General features: G+C 38.1%; 1 protein-coding gene across 1 annotated transcript in view; it reads left to right on the top strand.

Annotated features, from left to right (window-relative positions):
* The window catches only part of plcl2 (phospholipase C like 2), a 71,800-nt gene that overhangs the window by 17,814 nt on the left and 31,807 nt on the right, over positions 1-22,179 (top strand). The window contains exon 3 of the mRNA XM_028470626.1: positions 18,005-20,485. Within this exon, the coding sequence (XP_028326427.1) occupies positions 18,005-20,485 (2,481 nt within the window). The remainder of the gene's footprint in view (positions 1-18,004; positions 20,486-22,179) is intronic.

Raw genomic sequence — 22,179 nt, 5'->3', positions numbered from 1 at the left:
TTTGGACTATGAACCTTCTGATAAGTAATCCTTCAGATATGTGCACGCTGCCCGTGCACGCTGTGTAAATGTCTGAATCATCTCATCCCGTCTGTAGATTAGAGCGCTAACTTAAGAAACTCATTCTCTTAACCACTGATAGTCTGAGCTCACACTATAAGTAACAAAGACATATAAATCTAGCTTTTTTAATTAGGCTGCAGCTGAGAAGGACTCACTGGTCACTGTGATTCTGCTGCATTATATTAGATAATATATAATCTATCTATAGTAGACCTGACTCGTACAGTTACATGTACTTCAGTGTACGATTGATCTGTTTGTAAAGTTTGTGCTGATTTTAAGGTTATTATATTTTAATTTACTCCATTAAGGGTGACATCAATCAGCTCAGGAAACATCAAAGAAAATATGCAGAAAAGGCAATTTTACATCAACTAGTCATAATCTATGACTCGATATTAAAGGGGAAATATTGTGAATAAATGACTTCATAATGGTTTTTCTACAGTGATGAACATCCTTTAGCCTCATTCAGAGGAACAAAGTTTAAAAACTTCTGTTTCCCTTGTTATTCCACATTTTGTAAAAATGGGCCAGATGGATTTTTCTCGACGTCACATAGCGGAAACTCCTTCTCCTGACAATCCTGGCTCCTCCTACCCTATAAGAATGTGAGCTCCTCCCTCTCAAACTACCTCACAGGTGAAACAAACATAGCGACTGCAGGTTGATATTACATCTAACATGTTGATATCTTTAGGTACAGTAGATAGATAATCCAGTACATAAATAAACCAAAGACGCTCACAATTAGGGCCCTATAAAATCTGTTTTATTTTTTCCATATTGAGTTTTATTTTTAATTCTGTTTTTTTAGAAATATTTATAATTTTTTCTGAAAATGTTAGTTTTTAACTCTGAGCAGGTTTGATGATTACGTTTTGGTCAACTTAGTTTAAATGAACCTAATTTAAATGATCCTATATTCTGTAGCTCCGATGAGAAGTTGTTAGAATGTAACATTCCAATAACGTTGTTCCAATTGACTTTTATTTTGTAAACTGGAAGTTTCCACTGAAAAGGTTGTACTTGAGGTAGCTAGCTGACTGTGAATGTGTACCTACGAGGCACGGACAAAAAGCTGAAATAAAAACAACTAAAGGACAACATGGATTGGGTTATTGTGAGTTAGCCAGGCATGACAGTTCGAACACTGAGCAGGTGAAGATGATTAAAGATGATCACGTTCTCACAGAGCACCGCTGCGCTACACGAAACATGGACGGAGCTTTCAGGGGGAGGGTGGTCCACTCAATAAGAGGTGCCAGGAAACTTTTCCCCATTAAAAAAACGCTGACGGCGTTTCATGCCAATTTTGTCAATTTCTGATAATACTGCACCTTTAAACTGAAAAAATGTTGCTTCTCGTGTCAAATATTAAGTGATTAATTAAGATTGATAATATTTTTTAAGAGAGAGGATCCAGTACAAGCCCCCACTTTGGCATGGTAAAAAAGACCTGACCAATGTCACCAGTGAACGAACACTGACTGGTTGTTTTATTATTATTTTTTAATCTACCAGTGCATCGTCATCCACGTAATTATCACCTCTGCTCTCCTGCTGTTGACGCATTAACCACCGTTAGAACAATTGAATTTTCTAATTTAGTCATTATCATCCTCTCAGCACAGGGTGGAAATGTTAAGCCTTTTGTTTTCATCTCCACTTCAGTCACTGTTGAAGTGAAGCACTCTGTGATGTGAAGTGCTCGGAGAATAAAAGGCACCTTGACCTGTTGAAGCGTTGTGGGCGGTGCTAATGGATGAAGATGCTTTGTTACACACAACCCCCCACGTGTTCCTGTCATTTTCACCCCATAGTCGCTTCTTTTTTATTTAAAACAGCAGTGAGTGACTAAATGCAGCTAAATGTGTCTAATATGAGAGTGATAATCCTCTCCTATTATGATAATAAAGAAAAGCAGCATAACGTGACTGCACACATGGACGTGTCACTGCCAACAGTGCAAAGTGGAAGCGAGCTTTTCGTGTCGTTGTAACCGCGCCGCGTCGATGGATGACATTACGCAACGTGACATTAGACAGGCTCAGGTCAGATTGAACAATGATGAGGCCTTTCTCCGGATGTTTGTTTCCTTTCTAACACTTTAACGACTCCGACGGAGGAAGGGACGCAGACATTGTTCATGCATCACTAAATCAGGGTAAAGGACCTTTTCCACAACACGGCTCACTTTAAATACTTTGACATCAAACATTGTAGCTCAGAAATGTGTTAAAAGCAACCACTTTTGATCTTTTTGTCTTCTGTTAATATCTTATTGTTGTTCAGGTATGTGACACAGGTAACTTACTCTTTGTAGGCCAACTTTAATATTTCAACTCCTGCACCTTTTGTCCTGTTCTGGTTCCCCGTTGGCTCATTAGCGTCACAAAGTATGGATTGTTTTCTGTTGAAACCAGGACAGAGAGAACATCTCTGAGCAGTTGGCAGGAAGACGAAGAGATGGAGCTTTAATGGGTACATACCGTGACCTCCTTAGCCATCGCCACAACAGTTTTCAGTTGTTCTGCTGTGAAGAAGTGGAACAAACTGTTCAATGTGATCCCAAGTGGGCCACAGATTGTATGCAGGAAAACGAATAATTTCTAGAGCTGCAACTAACGATTATTTTTATAATTGATTCATCGGTTAATAAATTAATCGATTAATTGATTAATCAGAATTTTTTTGAAAACACAAACTGTATCTATAAAGCACATTTAAACCCTGATAAAATAGAGGTCTCTCATACACAAACGCTCACGCACGCACACAGAAACAGTCATGGTGCACACGCACACGAACACTTGTGGTGCACGCACACAAACACTCGTGCGCGCATACACACAAACACTTTTGGTGTGCACACACACACAAAGACTGCGCACATAAACACTCTGCGCGCACACACAGAACAACATTCCTGCGTATACACACAAACACTCATGGTACGCACACACACAAATACGCAAACACACAAACACTTGTGGTGCGCACACTCTGATTTCCATCCACCACACTGCAAAACTGTTTTTAAATTGGTTTTTAGTAAAAATGTTACCTACCTCCTTTTTAAATCTCTAATTTTTATGTTTCATATTTACTGCTTTGTAATTATATGTTTTTATTGTTGCTATTTTAACTCTGCCTGTAAGGTGTCCTTGGGTTTTTTGAAAGGCGCCCACAAATAAAATGTATTATTATTATTATTATTATTATTATTATTATTATTATTATTATTATTATTATTATTATTATTATATACTTGTGACTCTTTATCTAAATTCACAAATGGAGAGACAATCCTTTTTTTTCCAATTAGCATTTATAGATTATTATTATAATAAATGGATTAATTGTGCAGGCCTACATTAGGGTGTAGAGCAGTGAATCAAACTCATTTTTCCTTTAACATGACCTATAGTTTAATCTGAAATGTGTTTTCTCTGTCATTTTTACTTTTTGGTTTTTTCTGGTTGAATTAATGTTTCTGTTCTTGATATTAAATCTTGTTTAATGTTTTTATTGTTTATTTAACTGTTTAATGTTTTCTGTTGCACTTTTAAAATCATGTGAAGGCTTTTCTTTCTTCATTATTATGTAGACTGGGCTCCAGTGTAACCAGTAACCCTGTGTGGGAAAGCACGGACTCAGCTTTATTTGTTCTCGTTAAACACACAATCATCTCCTTAAAATCAACACACCTTTGGTTGCACGAGTTTCCATGGCAACAGCAGTAACATCCTGATATCAGGATGTTAATGTTTCCATAAAAAACCCTCGTCCTGCGTGTCACACTATTTACTATAACACATACACACAGGCGTGAACATAAGGCCCATTAATTATCCTCCCACTGGTTCCCACTTTGTCAAAGTGTTGATTTTAAACCGCAGTTGTTTATGTATTTTAGACTCATTTTAATTCTATCTTCATATTTCACTCTCAGATCTGTTTCTCGTCACCTTCATGTGTGAGTGAACGTACGCTGCATTAACAATGGACGCAGAAAATCACACTAAAAACCATTAAATCTGAGTGGTTAGTTACTTCCAGAGGCACAAACATTTTAAATACACAGTTTTTTTAATGACCTATATGTTTATAAACAAGTGTTATAATTATAATAATAAACTTTATTATGCAGACATTGCCCCAGGCTTTCTAACTGATATTCACAACTATTCCTTTAATACACGTGTGTCAAACTCAAGGCCTGGGGGCTAACCCTCACCCTAACCCTAACCCAATTTACCTGATGCTTATATCTCATGATTACAGTCATTTTTAATGTTAAACTAAACTAAATTCCTGTTAAAGTGACGATCCTGTTGGGACTGATATTACATTACTGATTTAATGAAACTACTCAAACTGCTTTGTATTTGGCCCCTGAACTAAAATGAGTGTGACACCCCTGTTTGAATGTCTTTGACATTGAGATGTGATATTATTTATAAAAGCTTTACTTTGGCTGGTAACGCACTATAAATAGAGTAACTTTATTGATCCTGCAGTGGGGACATTTACTGTCATGACAGCTCAGATAAAAAAAAAAAAAAAAAAAAATAGTGCAATAAATACTGGTGAACTGGTGTAAGTCTGCAGTTTGGGGAAAAAACCCTTTGAAACAGAAACTGTGTATGAACTAAAAGTCCTGGATCAAAGTCCCACACAGGCACTTTTATTAAAGAAAAAATCACTTTATAATAGTGTTGCTACAGTGATATACATTCCTTTACCCTCACGGACAAAGGTGTGGCACCCAGGGAGCAGTTCACTTTAAATAGAGCTCGACTGATAAGGGATTTTCACAGGCCGATGCAGATACCAATTAAAAAAATAATATCTAAAGCCGATATTTAAGGCCGATATACTCTTTTTTAAAGCACATTGATCATGAAAGACAAATAAAACACTCATATGATATAAATGTATATATTAGAAATTAAATTAAATACGCCAATAGAAGTCTTAACATTTATTGAACTTTAAATATACCCGTACACAACATAGTAAAACAAATGTCCTTTTTCTATTAAGGTCATAATAGGACAAGGATATTTGATCAGGCACTATTATAGTATATCCTAATCCTATTATATCGGCTTTTTATTTGTAGACCTATTGGTTTCTACCTCTCCCATGCACATGCTATTATTAATATTACTTTTTGTTGTTGTATATTCATAAATCTGAACGGATGTTTTTTATCTTCTTTCTTTTTTCCTTTAATGGCTACTCTAAAGTGCTAAATAAAAAAATAAACAAGTATCGCAGCTTAACACTCGGGGAGTGTTTGAAACAACTGACACACACACACACACACACACACACACTGAAGCAGTGTTTGACTGACCTCATATCCATGTGTTTTACTGTAATGTTCAGTTTTTTTTGTGGATAGCAAAAGAAAATCACTATGGTGATCACTGATCACCCTCTCCTAGAGCGAGGCATGAAGTCAGCATCTATAGACACGCCCACTCATGCATATGCATGAAGGCCCAAAAACAGCCTGTTTTTAGAAGCGTCGTTAAAGTGACTTTTCAGAGTCTAAAACTCCAGGAAACAAATAAAGCTCAAATACTCTGTTGTTGTTGTTGTTCTTAGAAAAAATGGAGAAGGTTATGAAATAGCATAATACTGGACCTGTACATTTCAAAATTCCCACATCTGTGTCAGTTTCCGTTTCATCATCTTTTCCTGTTTAGACGACTTTAATGACTATTAAACTTAACTACATCATACCCAATGATAAATAGCATTAATTGTTAACTACTGTTACTAATGGTACATTTTATTTACTTCAGAGACTCAGAGAAACTGGAGGGTTACGCTGAAATCACATGTCTTGAGACATTTCATTTGCTACACTTTCTAACCCCTCAGCCACGTGTTTAACAGGGGAAAAAAATCATGTAAATGTGTGATATGATCTCAACATATTAAAAACACGCTTCACATGAAGCTCTGCATTCATTTACAGTCACAGGGTAACGATCACGACTTGATCCGTTACACGGAAGGACAGATTTTTAACGTGATTATCATTACTGGACACATTGGTCTTTTTGTCACACATTCTAGACCAGAGATGGGCAACTTCTATCAGTGCGGGGCTACAAGAATGTGATTGTCTAATCCTATAGGACCACATTATCAACATTTATGTTACAAAGACCAATCAGAGCATGAACACAGGAAAGAACAGAGTTTTGTCTTTGTAGTACTTTTGTGTGGCTTTTCTTGGTGCTTTTAGGTTTTTAGACATTTTGTGTTTTTTAGTTCGGTTTGTCTATTTTCCTGTCAGAAAGGCACATTTTTGTTGCCTTTTTGTATGCTTAACGAGTGTGTTTTTGTTATATTTTCTGTGTAATGGTTATCATTTTGTGTATTTTTATGTCATTTTGTGCAGTTTTGTTGGCATTTTGTGTGTCTTTGAAGCCCATATGTTGTTGTTTTTGTAGTCATTTTGTGTTTAAGTGGTTGTTACGTTTTTTCCCGTTTATTTCTGCAATCACCAAAAATCGGAGATGCTTGAAAAATACTTAGAGTAACTAAACTTCTGCTTTCTCCTGACCTGCCACTAGGAGGGAAATTCAAAAAATGCCTTGATTATGGGCGGGGCTCCTGGAGCAGTTAAGACACGCCCAGTCTATACTATAAAATCTTCAATGAACAATCTATGCCAGACATAGGCAACTGGTGGCCCGGGGGCCACGTACAGTGTGGGCCTTGGTCTAATTTAGTGCAGCCCCCAAAACAAATTCCCAAAAATTGTATTTCAAGCAGTTGAAAAGAATATAAATAAGAATATAAACTTAATACACAAAATAACTCCCAAAACACAAGTATAGAAAATTGCACAACAAATTCCAAAAGTACACAAAATGACTGAAAACACAAAATGACAACAAAGAAAGACAAAACAACCACTTCAGTACAAAAACACAAACAACAACAACACATTACAGAATAGCTCCAAAGACACACAAACTGTCAAAAAAAATAAAGAAAACAACAACAAAAATACAGAAAGTGACCCCAAAAACTCACAAATGGGCAACATTAATGCAGAATGACAGAAAAAACACAAAATGACAAGAAAACGAAGAAATAACAAAAACATACATAATGACTCCAAAATGACAAACCACCATGTGATGATTCTCTGATTGGTTATTATTCTAAATGCTGACACATGTTGATCACGTGACCCTCAGATCAGATACAAACACATCCTGATTTGCCCATCCCTGATCTATGCTATGCTATGCTATGCTATGCTATGCTATGCTATGCTATGCTATGCTATGCTATTCATTCTTTCCTCAGTCCTACCTACTCACCGCAGATTGTCCATAGGTGCAAGTTTTTATAAAAGGGGCGGGGCTACAGTGCTTGTTGTTTCTGATGCAAGATGGTCCCAAAATGTCACATGATCTCATTCTCAACCAATAGCAAAAATCTATTGTAATATCCTGGTTTTCACCCATAGAGGGCAGTCACTCTGACATTTTACAACTAAACACCACAAATTAAAATACTTTGACTAAAATGTTGAGTTGGACCAGGATCAATCATACCCACATACATTATATTTAAAAAAGTGGTTTTGTGGGTTTAAAAACATAATGGTGACATACAGAAAACCAGAAACTCACTGTAATTTCCCAGCATGCAGCACAGTTTGTTTGAGCTTGTTCAATCCAACAATCCAGCTCTCTTCCTCTCTGTAGTTGAACAGGAAATGAGAAAATAAGCAACATTGTTGAAATGGCCAGCGGACACATGTATGGTGTGTTTCACGTCCTGGTTCCCATGGTGGTTCACACATTCAGGAGAGATGCTTTGATGTGAAGAGAACAGGAGATCAAAGAGTAATGGCCCCCATGTGCTCCGTCACTTCAGAATTGATCAGTGAGCCACAAAGACATTGTTGTGTTCACCACATCAGGGGATTCAGAGTCCTGTGGGACCAGAGAGCAGCTGTGTGTGTGTGTGTGTGTGTGTGTGTGTGTGTGTGTGTGTGTGTGTGTGTGTGTGTGTGTGTGTGTGTGTGTGTGTGTGTGTGTGTGTGTGTGTGTGTGTGTGTGTGTGTGTGTGTGTGTGTGTGTGTGTGTGTGTGTGATGGTATCTCTTCATAAACACATTTGTTTGATCTGTTGAAGACGATGAGCAGATGGAGCTCACAAGCGTGAGTAGTGATGACTAGTGGTGGAACAATAGTTAACTCACGATACAATGTATTAAAAAAACTACCAATGAAAAGAAACTAATGTGTAACAAAAGTGTGTTAATGAAAAACTATTTGACTGTAAAAGTGTGAAATGTTTAGCTTCACAAATCAAGAATGAAAACAAATGTACCAATCTAACTTTTTTTTTAATTATTATTTTTCATTTCTGTAACATAAGTTTGTAAAGCTGCATTTTAGACCTGTCAAAAAGAGAGATAGAGTAAAGTTGTTATTATCCCTCATCACAAAGTGTAGAAGTGGATATGGGTAACCCGGGGTTACCACTGGATATGTCTCCGCTGCCCCGCTGTCCGCGGTCCGCTAATCCACACCGGTTGTGTTTTGAGTGTGCCACGGTGCACTCCGGTTGAACGACTGTGACGTCACGAGACAGATCAGTTCTCACGATATTTATATAATGGCGCGAGAACGCAGTTAAATGTATGTGTTCTAAACGCAACAATAAACAGATAAACAGGTCAGTGTTCTTAACGAAGGAGAACAAGAAGGTTGGACTCTGGATTTGTCATAGACACATTTTTTATCAACAGCCAACAGAGAAGAGATAAAACTGTAAAACCAGTAAAACATGAACTAAATCAATGTTGCTGCAGTTTACAGTGAGTTACAGTATGAGAGGAATCAATATAGTGGATGTGAATTTGTTTTTACACATTATGATGTTTTGTTGGAAGCGGCCCCGGTGGAAATTAGCACATAGAATAAAGTGGAAACCTTTGGGGGTTAGAGCTCCGTCCGTCCGTCCGTCTGAGTTAAAGTTGACAGCTTTTCTCCGAAACAGTTTGAGATAGAATAACCAAATACAGTGTGTGGCTTCAGGGTATCAATACCTTGATGGAGTTCGAAAATGAGAAGTCGATTTCTCATTTAGTTGTGAGTCAAATATTACAACAGTTGGTGGTATCAAATCATAAATGGGGCCCATTACCCTGTACGTGTCACGGGGGCGCCAGGGGGCCCTGTGTGCCCCATTTTTCAAATGACTTCTCCTCTGTTAGTTCTCCTTAGATCAAAATTCAGTTTGGTATGAATACTCTATGAATGAATATAATGACGCGCTCGGAGCCCTTTTTTTTTTTAAATGGGGCCTGGGGGCCCACCCCCTATTTCCAGTCATTTCCAAATTTATGAGAACATAGTCGCGTGATATATCGTTTTAAAGGTAATTCAACGTAGAATACGATTATGCCTCGCACAATTTTATTCGGGGCCCAATGTTTTTGGTAATTTTCATTATCTCATTTATTTGTGAGTCAAATATTGCAACAGTTGGTGGTCCCGAATCTTTGACACATACCAATATATGAATCGGGCCCATTACTCCGTATGTGCCACAGTGGCACCAGGGGGTCTCATTTTTTAAATGACGACTCATTAATACACCTAATACTCTTTGAATTGGGCTGTAATTTCACATTGATATTCTATGAGTGGATGTTAACACCATCTAGGAGACCCTCTAATTACCTTTTCCGGCAATTTCTAAATTAATCGGAACATAGTCGTGTGATTTCGTTTCAAAGCCAATTCAACATAGATTATGATTTTGCGTCTCACAGTTATTTCAGTGAATTCTCAGGAATGTGGTACGTGCTATTCGGCGTGGGCCACAGGCCCGGCAATAGTTCATCAGAACTAGTTTTTACTTTGTTCGAGGTATCTTCAAAGGGGTCAGTTTTTCTTAGAAACTGTTTAAGATAGTAATTTTATTTTCTGATGTGATCACATTTTCTTATGTTTACATCTAAGTTTTTTGATTTAGGACATTTAGGAAATGATTGTGAGTAATAATGAGAACTAATATGGCGGAAGATGTTGATATGTCTTTTTGTTAATGATGTTCTACATTATTATATCATACGACACTGGATACATGTGCTTTATTATGGGAGATACACATGGAGGGATAGACTTTCTGTCAGTTGTAAATCACTAAGTTAGACACAGGTAGGATAGAATACAAATGATACATATGGATTAAAAGCATTTAAAAGTCTCTAACAACGTAACTCCGCCTTTGCTAAACGCATGCGTGCTCCCATAGCTAGATGATGCAGATTTTGTTGGAGGGGAAGGAGTAGATTAGCACAACACCGCTCAATGGACACGGTAGCTCATATCCAGACAAGCACGCTAACCGTGTTGTTTGCGCAATTGCTGTTTGTCGGTTTGTTTTCTCGGTGCATCACTACATACAACTGCCTTATGAGTCTACAGAGCACCCGCGGTGTTCGCCATCTTGTAAACAAAGCTCTGAGTGTCACATTGCGGAGTCGTGGATGAGGACTCATGCGCAGAAAGAGAATCAAGCAGCAGGCAGGCATAACGTTCATAGATCCAGTCCATGTTTATTGTAGAACAAATAAAAACTCAAATCCAAAAAGACACAAGATAAACAGAGAGCAGGGTACAAACACGTAGCAGGACACAAGGAGTTCGACATTCACAATGATCCAGCAATCACTCTGTGTCCAAACACTCAACTAAATAGTGAAGGAGGCCTGATTGGGAACAGGCCACACCTGGGTGGAAACATGAGGCAGCTAATCAGTCACAACCCAAACACACTGACATCACTGAGAGGAGAAAGATTTCTGGAAACACCAAGACAAGAGTTAACACATGAAACTAGAACTGTAAGACTTACAGAACAAAAAGAAGACCATCAGGGCTACAGACAACAAAACAACACATAACCTGACACTGATTTGCTACGGGAAGCAGGAGGGTCAAATGTCATCATTCCGCTGCGCTCCTTTGAAACTTTTTTTACTTGGTTTTATCTCGGGAATCTTTGAATTTTATATCTCAGTTTTTTTATTTTGCGTATTTACAGTGGGGCAAAAAGTATTTAGTCAGCCACCAATTCTCTCACTTAAAAAGATGCGAGAGGCCTGTAATTTTCTTCATTGGTACACCTCAACTATGAGAGACAAAATAAGAAAAATAAAATCCAACACAGACTTTCAACTCCCTCCAAAGATTTTCTATGGGGTGGCTAGGCCACTCCAGGACCTTGAAATGCTTCTTACGAAGCCACTCCTTTGTTGCCCGGGTGGTGTGTTTGGGATCACTGTCGTGCTGAAAGACCCAGCCACGTTTCATCTTCAATGCCCTTGCTGATGGAATGAGGTTTTCCCTCAAAATCTCCTGATACATGGCCCCAATCATTCTTTCCTTTACATGAATCAGTCGTCCTGGTCCCTTTGCAGAGAAGCAGCCCCAAAGCATGATGTTACCACCCCCATGCTTTACAGTAGACACATCTGGCACTGCAGGGTTTGAGTCTTTCTTACTTTGGTCCCAGCTCTCTGCAGGTCATTCACTAGGTCCCCCGTGTGGTTCTGGGATTTTTGCTCTCTGTTCTTCTGATCATTTTGACCCCACAGGGTGAGATCTTGCGTGGAGCCCCAGATCAAGAGAGATTATCAGTGGTCTTGTATGTCTTCCATTTTCTAATAATTGCTCCCACAGATGATTTCTTCACGCCAAGCTGCTTACCTATTGCAGATTTAAGCCTAATTTAAGGTTCTGCTTAGAATCCCCCGCCGTAGACGCACGTAGGCTCAGACCCCCTCCCCCGTAACCTTACGTGCGCCTCTCAAAAATCCTGACTACCCATCAAGTTGACGCCTTGACGTGTAGTCAGCTAGCGCTGTGATTGGTCAGCTCTAAAGCTCAGCGCTGGTCACTGCCTTTTCCAGTCCCACCGCCATGTTTCATCTTTTAGCGTAGCGATACACGAGTTGTTTCTACAGTGGATTGAGTCAAGAGAGAACCGAGACGGACTTAGAGTTTTATTATTTCCTTTCAAGGTTTTTTTTTTAAAGTCCAATTGTTAAGGCACAAGCTACATTTTCAGTTGCACTTTTAAAAAGAAAAAGAACTATTAATGCAGTTTTGCATTGTTTACTATAGAACCAGAATTTAAATTAATAGGCTTCTTCTTCATTTGTATTATTCCTTTATTTATTTCATTCAGGATTTATTTTTAGTTCAATTGCATTGTTTTAAATAGTTTATCAACGGATTCTTTTGACAATGAAAAATAAAAGGAAAATAGTACAGTATTTTCTAAAGAAATATTTTTCAGTCATCATTTGTCTACAGTCCCATTTTGTAAAATAAATTGTGAGAGAATCGTATCGGGAGTTGTGTTAATCGTTTCATCCCTACTACAATGTGATTTTCTGGATCTCATAGTTGAGGTATACCTATGATGAACTGTATTTCACATTCCTATTGATGACTGTGCTAACGGTGGCATGACACGCTCCAAACAAACTCTACGATACCTTTGAGACGTTCTGTGCTTCACTCATATCCCCATAGCCTATGTTTACAGATGTGCTTTAGAGAAATGTTAATGAACAACAGGACAAACCTAGTGCTGGAAAGATAACTACCTATTAACTTCCTGTGTTCCAGTTCAACAGGTGACCGTTACATCTGGTGACCGATTCCGACTGTGCTGCCATTTACTGCGAAAAATTTGTAACAGACATTTTTATAGCAACGTACATTTTTTCATGTAATGTAATGAACATCATGTCGTTAAACCCTTTTGTATTTTGCGATAAACTTTTCAGTTGTAATGTAATTTTTGTCGTAGTGTAATAAACATTTTCGTTGTAGCGTTTCTTATGACAAACCTTTTGTGTAATAAAGTTGTAGGAGCATAATAAACATTTTTGTCGTAATGTAATTTATTTCATTGTAACATAATAAACGTCTTGTTGTTAATCACTTTTTTGCTGCGATAAACAAACAATAAACGTTTTTGTTGTAATAACAATATCTATATCAGATTTTGACGTAACATTTTTTATGTAACAGTAAAAAGATTTTCTTATAATGACAAACTTATTGGCGTAATTAATGTGTAGTTGCATAATAAACATTTTTGTCATAATGTAAGAAACGTTTTGTCATAATGTAAGAAACGTTTTGTCATAACTTAATTTCTTTGTTGTAATTTTTATCGTTATAACACCAATAATTTTAATTTACGTAACACATTTTCTATGTAATAGTGAACATTTGTTATTATAATGACAAACTCTTTGTTGTAAGAAACGTTTAGTAGCATAATAAACATTTTTGTCGTAGCTTATTAAACATCATCGCAATGTAACAAACCTTTTTTGTTGTAAATAATAAACTGTTTTGTCCTCGTGCACGTTTTGTTGTAATAAAGTTTTTGTAATAACATAATGTGTCACGATGTAAAGCATTCATTTGTCTTATTGTTACACACTGGTTGTTTCCGGTAATGTCAAACTTTATTATTGTAATACACTTTTTTGTCATATTGTAGTGGGTTTTTTTTGTCGTACTGTTCGTAACACCTTTTTTCTCAGAATGATTAACTTTTTGTTACACGTAGGCAACATTTTAGTCGTAACATAATTAACTGTATTTTTTTTTCAAGAGAAATATAACAAAATGCGTCTATGTCACTAGAATTGTGGAAATAAATGGTTTCCATTGTCTGTGTTGCCTTGAAACGGGTTTGGCAAAGGGAAGCTGAACTAAAGTGAACTGTACTTTACTGGTTAATGTCAGCGCTCCTGTCCCAATTATAAAGATTATCTGCAGTCAGGAATTCAGGATTAAGATTTTCTTTTGTATAACGGACAAGCTCAGTGCAGCAGACTGTGAACCAATGGGATTAATCTGTTTACACTGTACTATCGAGTAGAGCTGGGCGATGTGGACCAAAACTCATATTTCAATATTTCTTCTCAAAATGGCAATATACGATATAAATCTTGATCATTTTAATTCAAATAACGTCTTAATCGAAAGACAATTCAGGGTTAAATTTGCTGATACAAAAATACCGCACAACTTGTGTGTGTATCACAAACATGGGCAACTAGCGGCCCCAAAGGTAAATCTACAAAACAACAGCAAAAAAAAACAGACAAAACTACTACAGAAACACAAATTTACAGAAAAATACACATAGAACAACACAAACATTTAATACGACAACAAAATACATTAAAGGAGAAAGATTTTTTCAATGGGACAAAAATACCCCCAAGAAATGCACAAACAAATGGAGAAATACACAAAACAAAAACAAAAATACATAGGACAACAAAATACACAAAATGAGGAAAAAAATACACAATGGGACATTTATTAACACATAGCTGCACAATAGGTGCCACTGTAGTCTTTTTCTCCTGTAAGGGACAGCACGTGTGAGTGAGTGAGTTCTGTAGTGTGGTTGTTTAGGGGAAGGTCTGGGTTAGAACCAGGGTTGAGGTCAATTATAATTGTATTCGCGTAATTGATAATTACAATTGTGGCGTGAATGTATTTTTAAAGCTCTGTTGCTGTCGTAATTGTAATGAAATTGTAATTGAGTTTAGATAATTGACTTATTATGATCGCCATGAAAAATGTTAGTTATAACTTAACGCACAACAGGGGAACCATGTTACAGTTCTACACATATGTAGTTAACAAATATTAAAATATGTTTCATATCAGGCTTTCCCACATTTTACCATTTAAAAAACATTGAAATCTAAGGCTATACTGACACAAAAAAAAGACACCCACACCAAAAATATTAAAACCTATATTTTCATTGATTTATTGAAGCCTTACAAGGTAATCAATAGATAGGAAAGAAATTAGATGACAGATTTTTGTTTTTAGTGTATTTTACAGCTGATTTAGGACCCGTTAACATAAGAGATACTAACAGAAAGCTAACTATTGGCTATTAGGTTAATTATTTCAAGCTCAGTAACTGTGATTAATTGTAATTGAACTTTAGTAATTGAGAACATATATGTAATTGACTTTCTGGTAATCAACAATATTTCTAATTTAATTGTAATTGGAAAAAATGCTGGTCACTCTAATCATAATTGAAATATAATTCAACATGGGTAATTGAAAACCTCAACCCTGGTTAGGACGCACTCAGGAATCATCAAACTGAGTGTTTTAATACAAAAAAGCTATGCAAAAAATAAATAAATATATATATATATATATATATATATACAGTATATATATATATATATATATATATATATATATATATATATATCAATATATTGCCCAGCCCGTCCATCAAGTGTGCTAAGCTCAGGAAACTACCCATTCTTTTCCATGTGGGTGATTGCTTCCTCAATCCTCCTCCTGATTGGTTCAATCATTGAGCGTGGCTCACTGGGAGATTTTTACCGTGCAAACAAACAAACAAACAAACATCCAGATGGTCGAGGGGGGGCGTGAATTAATGCATTTGTGTTATGTAAGATTGTGTCCCTGCAGAGTCATTCTTGGCTATAATCATGCTAGAGTTAAATTAGATAGATGTATTAGGACCCCTTCCCTGGCTACAGCTGATGTGGGGTTTTTTTTTCTTGTTGATTAATGCAGCTTAGGGCCCTATGAAATCCATTTAATAGTGTTTTCCAAATTCTGTTTTCCCATACAGTAAATTTTTTTGGTTTCTTTGTTTTTTTTAATATTTTTCAATTGTTTCAGAAAATATTTGTTTTTAACTTCCGTGAGGAAGAAAAAAGAAAACCATATTTTAACAAAAATGTACTGTATGTCAAAAATAAAAGTGTAATTGAAAACCATGCGTACCCTTCGTGTTTCGGTTATTCCGTTTTAAAACCAAATCAAAATAACAAATAAACAGTGTGGTTATTTGGTTTTACTGACTTAAAACCAAAACAGAAAGACAATAATCAAAAACCAGATGAGCAGCGTTTTTTTTCAGTTTTAAAATAAAATCTACTGTTTGTGTGATATTTGGATATTTACGGGAAACTATGGATGAGAGATTCATGTTTTAAGCTAACCACACAGAGTGGACCCACAGACGGGGGCGGACTTTTATTCTGCTGCGTTTGATAAAATGATCTTGTATCATGTTGTCCACCTCACACCGATGGCAAAGAGGCGTGTCGATGATGTTTGGTGTGTCAAAGAGTTATTGACGCTGGAAGTCTGAGTATGTGATTATCTGCCAACTTTCCCGAACAGTGTTACGGTCCAAATAGTATCCAGATAAACTGGTGACTGACTATCAACAGTGAGGCTAGTGTGAGGAACAATAAATGTTAGAACTTCTACCTTTTGACACTTTTGCAAAAACAATTACAGCTTTTTTGCGGGCAGTAAAAATATTTATTTTTGCATGTTATAATACCGCTAGCCACTAACGGTAGCCATCAACACTCACAGGAGTTGATTACAAGAAACGAGGAGTACCACTAGATTCATTACAACACCTCTGGTTCCTTTAATCACGTCATAGACATGTTTTACGTAACACTCTTTTTTTTTTTTAAAGATTTATTTATGTATTGATAACATTTAAATTCACCAGTTCATCAGCTGCGTGACATATGCGTTGCTCCTTTTTTATCCAGAAGTAAAAGTCCACCCCCGTCTGTGGGTCCCCTCTGTGTGGTGAGATTAAAACATGAAGCTTTGTCTGGTTTTTGATTTTTTTGTATTCCTGTTTTGGTTTTAAGTTTGTGAAACAAAATAACGACACTGTTTATTTGTTATTTTGATTTGGTTTTAAAACAGAATAACCAAAGAAGAGATTTGTAAGCAACAATTCAAAGGTAGATATGTATAAATTAAACTGACATGGATTATTGTGACTGCTCTTTTTCAATTTTTTATATGTCATATAAGGATGTATGCAAGCAGTGATAATGTCACCCAATTTCCCCTCAGGGATCAATGGTTTACTGAATCTGAGCAGGTTTATTGTTTAAGTTTTGATCAACTTAATTTAAATTAAGATTAATTATTAGTCCGACATTCCTAAAATGATTGCACCAATCCAGTGGGACCTCATTCTTCACATAAAACCCAGCTCTATTAGCCCGTCAGTCAACAAACGCTTACTTGTTGTTTCTCAGGCTTGTTTTGTTGCCTAGGCGAGGATGTTTGAAACTTTTCTGCTCAGTGGTCCCTTAGTTTAGCAGAATAACTGAGGTCGATGTTTAGTAGTCTGCTCTACTAAAGCCTCTGATTTTTCCTTTACAAAATTTGCCCAATTTCTGTTTGCTCGACTTTTTCTGTTCAGATGTCGTTACAGGCTATTAAACTTCCTTAAATCGTATCAAACATGCTTAATATGCTTAATGGAGTTAGCTATTAATTTAATTTCATATTATACACAGCAGAAAAAAAACTAAAACAAGCAGATGCTGAGATCACGCTTGTGACATTTTATTCTGTGTTATATAATATTTCCATTGCAGTGTGTCATATTGCCTCATATTACGTCAGATTTTACAGGAGAATTCCCATTACCAAGACAAAATGTGTAGAAATTGTGATACTCTCCCAAAACATGCATGTGAGGCTATATTTATTGTCTGACTGTAATTTTTGCTTGATTTAGTTTTTAAAAAGTAATGTGAACAATGATATTGCTGTTTCCATTTCAGGAAGTGAATTCCATTATTTCCGTGAACGTAGAAAATCAGAGGCTCAGATTTGTACGTGTATGAGATTTCCTTCATTCTCATTGCTCTGTCTTCCAGTTGAAAATGTTATCGTCATTGTTCTCGTGTTTGATAGATGTGGTTTTTATTTATGCAGCAAATGTATAGCAGTGTACCATTTGCAAGTGTATTAGAATCTTTCATTTGTTTATTTTGTTTGCAGGATGGAAAGCAGCGTAAAGAACGGAAGAAGACCGTGTCCTTCAGCAGCATGCCCACCGAGAAGAAGATCAGCAGTGCCAGCGACTGCATCAACTCGATGGTGGACGGGTCTGAGCTGAAAAAGGTGCGCTCCAATTCCCGCGTCTACCACCGCTACTTCCTCCTGGATGCGGACATGCAGTCCTTGAGGTGGGAGCCTTCGAAAAAAGAGTCGGAAAAGGCCAAAATTGACATCAAGTCGGTCAAAGAGGTTCGGACGGGGAAAAATACAGACACTTTTAGAACAAATGGGACGTACGACCAGATATCGGAGGACTGTGCTTTCTCCATCATCTTTGGGGAGAACTATGAGTCACTGGACTTGGTGGCGAACTCTGCAGATGTAGCAAATATATGGGTTACAGGCCTGAGATACCTGATCTCCTACGGCAAGCATACGTTGAACATGATCGAAAGCAGTCAGAACAACATGCGTTGGTCTTGGCTCGGCGAACTCTTCGACGAGGTAGACAGTGTCAAAAGCAAACATATAACTTTATGTGCTGCTGTGCAGCTAGTAAAAAAGTTAAACCCTGGACTTAAAAACGTGAAAGTAGAACTGAAGTTTAAGGAGTTTCATAAAGCCAAGGACAAATCCGATTCAGATGTAACAAAAGATGAGTTTATTGAAGTCTTTCATGATCTTTGCACAAGGCCGGAGATTTATTTTCTCTTTGTTCAGTTCTCCAGTAACAAGGAGTTTCTTGATACCAAGGACTTAATGATATTTCTAGAGGCAGAACAGGGTATGGTACAAGTGAGTGAAGACACCAGCATGGAGGTGATTCGAAAGTTTGAACCGTCTAAAGAAGGCCAGCTCAAAGGTTGGCTTTCCCTTGATGGATTCTCTAACTATCTAATGTCGCCAGAGTGCCACATATTTGACCCAGAACAGAAGTCTGTTTGCCAGGACATGAATCAACCCTTGTCCCATTACTACATCAACGCTTCCCACAATACCTACCTAATAGAAGACCAGTTCAGGGGTCCCTCTGACGTCACAGGATACATACGCGCCCTAAAGATGGGCTGCCGAAGTGTTGAGCTGGATGTATGGGACGGCCCTGATAACGAGCCCGTCATCTACACCGGTCACACCATGACCTCGCAGATTGTTTTTCGCAGCGTCATTGACGTTATTAACAAGTATGCCTTTGTTGCTTCAGAGTTTCCACTGATACTGTGTTTAGAAAACCACTGCTCACTGCTGCAGCAGAGGGTCATGTTTCAGCACCTGAAGAAGATCCTCGGAGACAAAATCTACCTTGAGCCTCCGAAACCTGAGGATTGTTACCTGCCGTCACCCTTTGAACTGAAAGGAAAGATCCTGCTGAAGGGAAAGAAGCTGGGCACCAACTGCACTGCTTCTGAGGGCGAGGTGACGGACGAGGACGAGGGGGCAGAAATGTCTCAGCGGATGAGCATTGAGTCAGCAGAGCAGCAGACAATCACACCTAAGAAATTCCAGCTATCAAAAGATCTGTCAGACCTGGTGACTCTGTGCAAGTCAGTCGAGTTCAAGGACTTCACAACGTCTTTCCAGAGCCAGAAGCAGTGGGAGCTTTGCTCTTTCAATGAGGTTTTTGCGAGTCGCTGTGCCACTGACTTCCCCGGTGACTTCGTCAACTACAACAAGAAGTTCCTGGCACGGGTTTACCCCAGCCCCATGCGGATCGACTCCAGCAACATGAACCCCCAAGATTTCTGGAAGTGCGGTTGCCAGATTGTGTCCATGAACTACCAAACTCCAGGCCTGATGATGGATTTAAATATTGGTTGGTTTCGTCAGAATGGGAACTGCGGTTTTGTGCTGCGTCCTGCTATAATGAGGGAGCACGTTTCCTATTTCAGTGCCAACACGAAAGATTCAGTGCCTGGTGTTTCCCCACAGCTCTTACACATCAAGATCATCAGTGGACAAAATTTCCCAAAACCCAAAGGCTCGGGTGCAAAAGGAGACGTGGTGGACCCGTATGTGTATGTGGAAATACACGGCATTCCGGCCGACTGCGCTGAGCAAAGGACTAAAACCGTCAACCAGAATGGGGACAACCCGCTGTTTGATGAGAGCTTTGAGTTTCAGATAAATCTCCCCGAGCTCGCTATGGTGCGCTTTGTAGTCCTGGACGACGACTACATTGGCGACGAGTTCATTGGTCAGTACACTATTCCCTTTGAGTGTCTGCAGCCTGGTTTCCGCCACGTCCCTCTGCAGTCTCTGACCGGGGAAGTCCTGTCGCACACCGTGCTCTTTGTTCACGTGGCCATTACCAATCGGAGAGGGGGAGGGAAGCCTCACAAACGTGGGCTGTCTGTGCGGAAGAGCAAGAAGAGTCGAGAGTATGCCAGCATGAGAGTGCTACTGATCAAGGCAGTGGACGATGTCTTTAAAACTGCCATACAGCCACTGAGGGAGGCCACAGACCTCAGAGAAAACATGCAGGTAAGACCAAACTGTTGCATTACGTGAGTAACATCATCCTCTCAGATTGTGGAGTTGAGATTGATTCTCAACAATGGTTGTGTTGTTCTGTCACTATCCACAATAAACACCAAACATTAAAATCAGCCCTAAAATGTCAAAAATCTCCCATTTAGTCAAAGCAGTTATTACATTATTTTTTTTGCCAATGCTAATGTTCTCTAAAACTGTGTTAATTTTAACAGCAAATCCTGATTTACTTAGAATTTTGTGACTAAAACGCATCTTAGTTTTCGTTTACATTTAATCATCAGGACTATTTCTGTTATAGTCTAGTTTTAGTCAAATAAATTACTTTAGATTTTAGTTGACTAAAACTGTTACAGATGTAGTTGATGAAAATATTCAGGATGAGAGTTTATGAATTTTTTTCAATCAACATTTATCAACCCTATATGAGATAGTATTAATGTAGAATACACACAGATTGAGTTGATTTGATCAATGCGTAAAACCATGGACCTGTACTACGAAGCTGGATAAATATATCCTGATATTTCTCCGTTAGCTTCACTTAACCAAACATTTTCTGTCACAGAGCAGCTGTACTACGAAGCACGATATGAATAGGTTCATTTAACTTATTAAGTGCCAGCAATTTTCAGAATTTCTACTCCCCTCAGTGTCTGACGTTTTTGAGCATTTTGACTGATTTTTAAAGACCCACAGAATATTTTGTACTATGACAATCTGAATTCTGACACCAGATTCTGAAAGATTAAAGTCTCTAATTTCATGTTTCTAGCTTGTTTTGTTGTTCTGTAATCAGCAGCTTAATAGAAGCAAGTTTAACACAAATCGCCAGTTTGTGACAAAAAGCTGAGAAAAACGGCTTTTTCTGAAAAAACCTATTAGTAGTGACTCTGAAGCATTTTTTTTTTTTTTGCTTTAGGGACACCTCAACATTGGTTTCTTTCTATAAAACTACAAAAACAAAACTGATACCGGGCTTTTGATGGCAAAATTATTTTTATTTTGCTATCTATGTCAGAGTTGAATGGATTTCTTACAGTATTTAGGCATTCCTCCAAGTCTCTCCCCCGTCAGTCTCCACACACGTAATTTCCTCCTCCTCCCGGACATGCCGAGTGTCACCGCTTGCCCCGTTTTTTTGATCGTTTTCTCTCACCATCGCAACTGTCAATAGTCCATTTAGTTTCACAAATATTCTGGTCGAGTGTGCACTGCTGCGAGCTGGTGGGAACTTCAGCATCAACTCTCATAGAGCCATTTTCTGTCTTGTAAACTCCTTTCCCCTCCCTCTGAGCTCTGTCCATCACTGGTGATCTCTCATCCAAAGGTGCACTGCTGCCACCTACATGGCACCTATTATTTTGCTATCTGGCTCACAGTTGAATGTTTTGCTTACTGTATTTTGTATCACACTTGGTCACTACATCAACAGAGAAACTACCTGACCGTGGCTCAGGTGGTAGTGGGTCGTCTTCTGATCGAGAGGTTGGGGGTTCGATCCCAGTACCTGACTATGTGTCGAAGTGTCCTTGGGCAAGATACTGAACCCTAAGTTACTCCCAGTGGTCGACTAGTGCCTTACATGGCAGTCCTGTCCCACTGGTGTGTGAACGTGAGAGTGATTGGGTGAATGAGCTGATATGTAAAGCGCTTTGAGACTGCTTCAGTAAGGCGCTATATAA

This window comes from Gouania willdenowi, chromosome 16, assembly GCF_900634775.1.
Source record: "Gouania willdenowi chromosome 16, fGouWil2.1, whole genome shotgun sequence".
NCBI classification, from domain to species: domain Eukaryota; kingdom Metazoa; phylum Chordata; class Actinopteri; order Blenniiformes; family Gobiesocidae; genus Gouania; species Gouania willdenowi.
This window is presented reverse-complemented; position numbering and strand designations above follow the sequence as displayed.